The following is a 3,551-nucleotide window of genomic DNA, read 5'->3' on the forward strand; positions in this document are numbered from 1 at the left end:
TTTGAGACAGAGTCTTGCTCTGTCACCTGGGCTAGAGTGCAGTGGCATCATCATAGCTCACAGCAACCTCAAACTCCTGGCTCAAGTGATCCTCCTGCCTCAGCCTCCCAAGTATCTGGGATATAGGCATGTGCCACCATGCCTGGTTAATTTTTCTATTTTTTGTAGAGACAGGGTGTTGCTCTTGCTCAGGCTGGTCTATGTTTAACCTTTTGAGGAACTGCCAGACTGTTTTCCAAAGTGGCTGTACCATTTTACAGTTCCACCAGTGGTATATGAATTCTGATTTCTTTACATCCTCATCATCATTTGTTATTTTCTGTCTTTCTGATTATATTTCTAGTGGGTATGAAGTAGAATCTCACAATTTTGATTTCTATTTCCTCAATGGCTAATGACATTTGAGCATCTTTCATGTGTTCATTGTCCATTTGTGTATTTCCGGAGAAATGACTATTGAGATCTTTGCCCATTTTTTAATGGGGTTGTTTCTCCTTTTATTATTGAGCTGTAAGCATTCTTTATATATTTTAGATACAAGTCCCTTATCAGATATATGATTTGAAAAAGTTTTCTCCCATTCTACTACTTGTATTTTCACTTTCTTGATAGTGTCTTTGAAGTACAAAAGGTTTTAATTCTGACAGTGTCCATTTTATCTATTTTTTCCTTTGTTGCTTATGATTTTGATTTCATATCTAAAAGACCATTGCCCGATCCAATGACATCAGGATTATCTCAAGAATCCCACATAACATTTAGTTGTCATGTCTCTGTTTTGGGGGTCCCACAACTACCCACTAGTTTCGTGATTTTCTAGAAGGATTCACATGACTCAACAAGTTGTACTCACAGCTTACAGCAAAGTATAATGCAAGAACAGCAGGAACAAACACAGGCTACATAGGTCATACACAGCTTCCAATCATCCCTTTCTCTGTGAGGGTCACATGGACATGCTTTTTACTACCAATGCAAAACCACAGAGACACACATGAGGTGTCTTCACCCAAGGAAGCCCATTTGAGTGTTACAGGACCTGAAGAGGGCCTGTCACATATGCACATTCCTGCTACATGACCAGCCATGTGAGGACCCCAAACCAGGTACCAAGTACCAGCTACACATCATGAATTTTCATATTTATAGTCAACAATGCTAACAACTTAGTACATCTTGACCCATGGCCTTGAGCATACAGAAAAACATCATTAACCTGTAACTATGTAAACATCCCAGGAGTTTAGTTCTCAGAGCTTGGCCAAGGGGCATTGCTGTGGCTCCAGAGACAAACAAAAACTGAGTAAAATAGACCTTCAGTGTTAACTCTTTCCTTGCACAGTCCCACAAACACAGTGTGAGAATATCTGTGCCACGCTCACTCGCCAATATTGGATATTTTTAATATTTTTCAATCTAAAAAGGGTAAAATGGCATTTTAATAATTTGGCTTTTTTACTATTACTGATGTTGAGCATCTTTACATGTATTTATCAGCCACTTATTTTTCTTCTGTGAATTGTCTATTCATATTCTTACCTTACTATGTCACTAGGTTTTTTTCATTTATTCCTCATTGAATTTGTAAAAAATCATTATAGATCATGGCTAATCAACCCCTGTGAGCAGAAACTGTTTTACAACTTGGTTCTTTTCATTTTTCTAGTATATTGAGGTCATCTTTCCATGTCAGAACATCAATCTATCTATTAATACATCACGCCTTTCAAAATAGCAACATAAATTTTAAAACCTTTATTTTTAAGTTTATGCTGCCACTGCCAAATAATCAGTCTTCTTTGTCTTGGGATAGATAATATCGTTATTTTCCATTTCTTTCAGGCTTGGAGAAAAGCCCTGTGGCTACTCAGGAGATACCTCCAAAAAAGAGCATTTCTGAAGAGTCAGTTTCTCCAGTGGAGGGAATTTTAAGGGCTGTACTTGGTGATGCCAAGTTGGGGGGACTCCGGGCATGTTGCCATCCATTGGAGGACCTGGGAAAGCAGGAGAGGCATTTCAGGTGCTTATTTGCTACTCCCAAGGGAGACACGTTGGCAGATAGAGGCCTCAGGGGTAATGAGCTTGGGAGAAGCCTCAGGTGGGCCTCTGCCCTCATCAGGAAGCAAAGAGTGCTGGGTGGAGAGAGGCCCCAGAAGTGGAGTGGGCCACGGAAGAGTCTGAAACACCAAAGGACCTTCATGGAGAAGAAACCACTTAACTGCACAGAATGTGGGAAAGGCTTCATTTACCATTCGGACTATATTCTACATCAGCGAATTCACACTGGAGAGAAACCCTACAAGTGCAATGACTGCGGGAAGGCCTTCAGCAACAGCTCATATTTCATTCAGCACCACATCATTCACACAGGGGAGAAGCCCTATGCCTGCCACGAATGTGGCAAGACCTTCACTCAGAGCTCATCGCTTACTGAGCATCAGAGGATTCACACTGGAGAGAAACCCTACAAATGCAAGGACTGTGGGAAGGCCTTCACCCAGAGCTCATCCCTCATTAAACACCAGCGATGCCACACTGGGGAGAAACCCTATAAATGTGACCAGTGTGGGAAGTTCTACTCGCAGGTGTCCCACCTCACCCGCCATCAGAAAATCCACACAGGGGAGAAGCCCTACAAATGTGGCGAGTGTGGCAAGGCCTTCTGTCACACTTCCTCCCTGACCCAACACCAGACCATCCACACCGGGGAGAAACCATACAAATGCAACGAGTGTGGGAAAACCTTCAGCCACAGCTCCTCCCTCACTCAGCATCAGCGAGTCCACACAGGAGAAAAACCCTACGAGTGCACGGAGTGTGGCAAAGCCTTCAGTCACAGCTCGTCTCTGACTCAGCACCAGAGAATTCACACTGGTGAGAAACCCTACGAGTGCCATGAGTGTGGGAAGGCTTACACACAGATTTCCCACCTCATGAGGCACCAGAGCATTCACATGGGGGAAAAGCCCTATGTATGCAGTGAGTGTGGAAAGGCTTTCAGCCACACCTCGTCCTTTGCTCAACACCAGACAATTCACACCGGTGAGAAGCCCTACAAATGTACTGAGTGTGGGAAAACCTTTAGCCAGAACTCTTCGCTCACACGCCACCAGAGGATTCACACGGGAGAGAAACCTTATGAGTGTAAAGTTTGCGGGAAAGCCTATACCCAGATCTCCCACCTCATTCAACACCAGAGGATTCACACTGGAGAGAAACCCTATGAGTGCAGCGAGTGTGGGAAAGCCTTCAGCCGGAGCACCCATCTCATCGAGCACCAGAAGATCCACACTGGTGAGAAACCATATAAGTGTAAGGAGTGTGGGAAAACCTTCAGTCACAACTCATCCCTCACTCAGCATCAGAGAATTCACACTGGTGAGAAACCCTATGCCTGTAAGGAATGTGGGAAGGCCTTCAATCAGAGCATCCACTTGATTCAGCATCAAAGGATTCATACTGGAGAGAAGCCCTACAAATGTAATGACTGTGGGAAAACCTATACCCAGATCTCACACCTTCTCCAACATCAGAAAGTCCACGTTGGTGGC

At 43.9% G+C, this 3,551-nt stretch overlaps 1 protein-coding gene across 1 annotated transcript in view; it reads left to right on the plus strand.

The window, feature by feature from the left end:
• Nucleotides 1–2,198: 2,198 nt before the first annotated feature.
• Nucleotides 2,199–3,551, plus strand: part of LOC105809267 (zinc finger protein 883) — a 14,456-nt gene continuing 13,103 nt past the window's right edge. The window contains exon 1 of the mRNA XM_012643018.1: nucleotides 2,199–3,542. Coding sequence (XP_012498472.1) covers nucleotides 2,199–3,542 — 1,344 coding nt within the window. The remainder of the gene's footprint in view (nucleotides 3,543–3,551) is intronic.

Source organism: Propithecus coquereli, unplaced genomic scaffold (genome assembly GCF_000956105.1).
Source record: "Propithecus coquereli isolate 6110/MARCELLA unplaced genomic scaffold, Pcoq_1.0 Scaffold193, whole genome shotgun sequence".
NCBI lineage: Eukaryota > Metazoa > Chordata > Mammalia > Primates > Indriidae > Propithecus > Propithecus coquereli.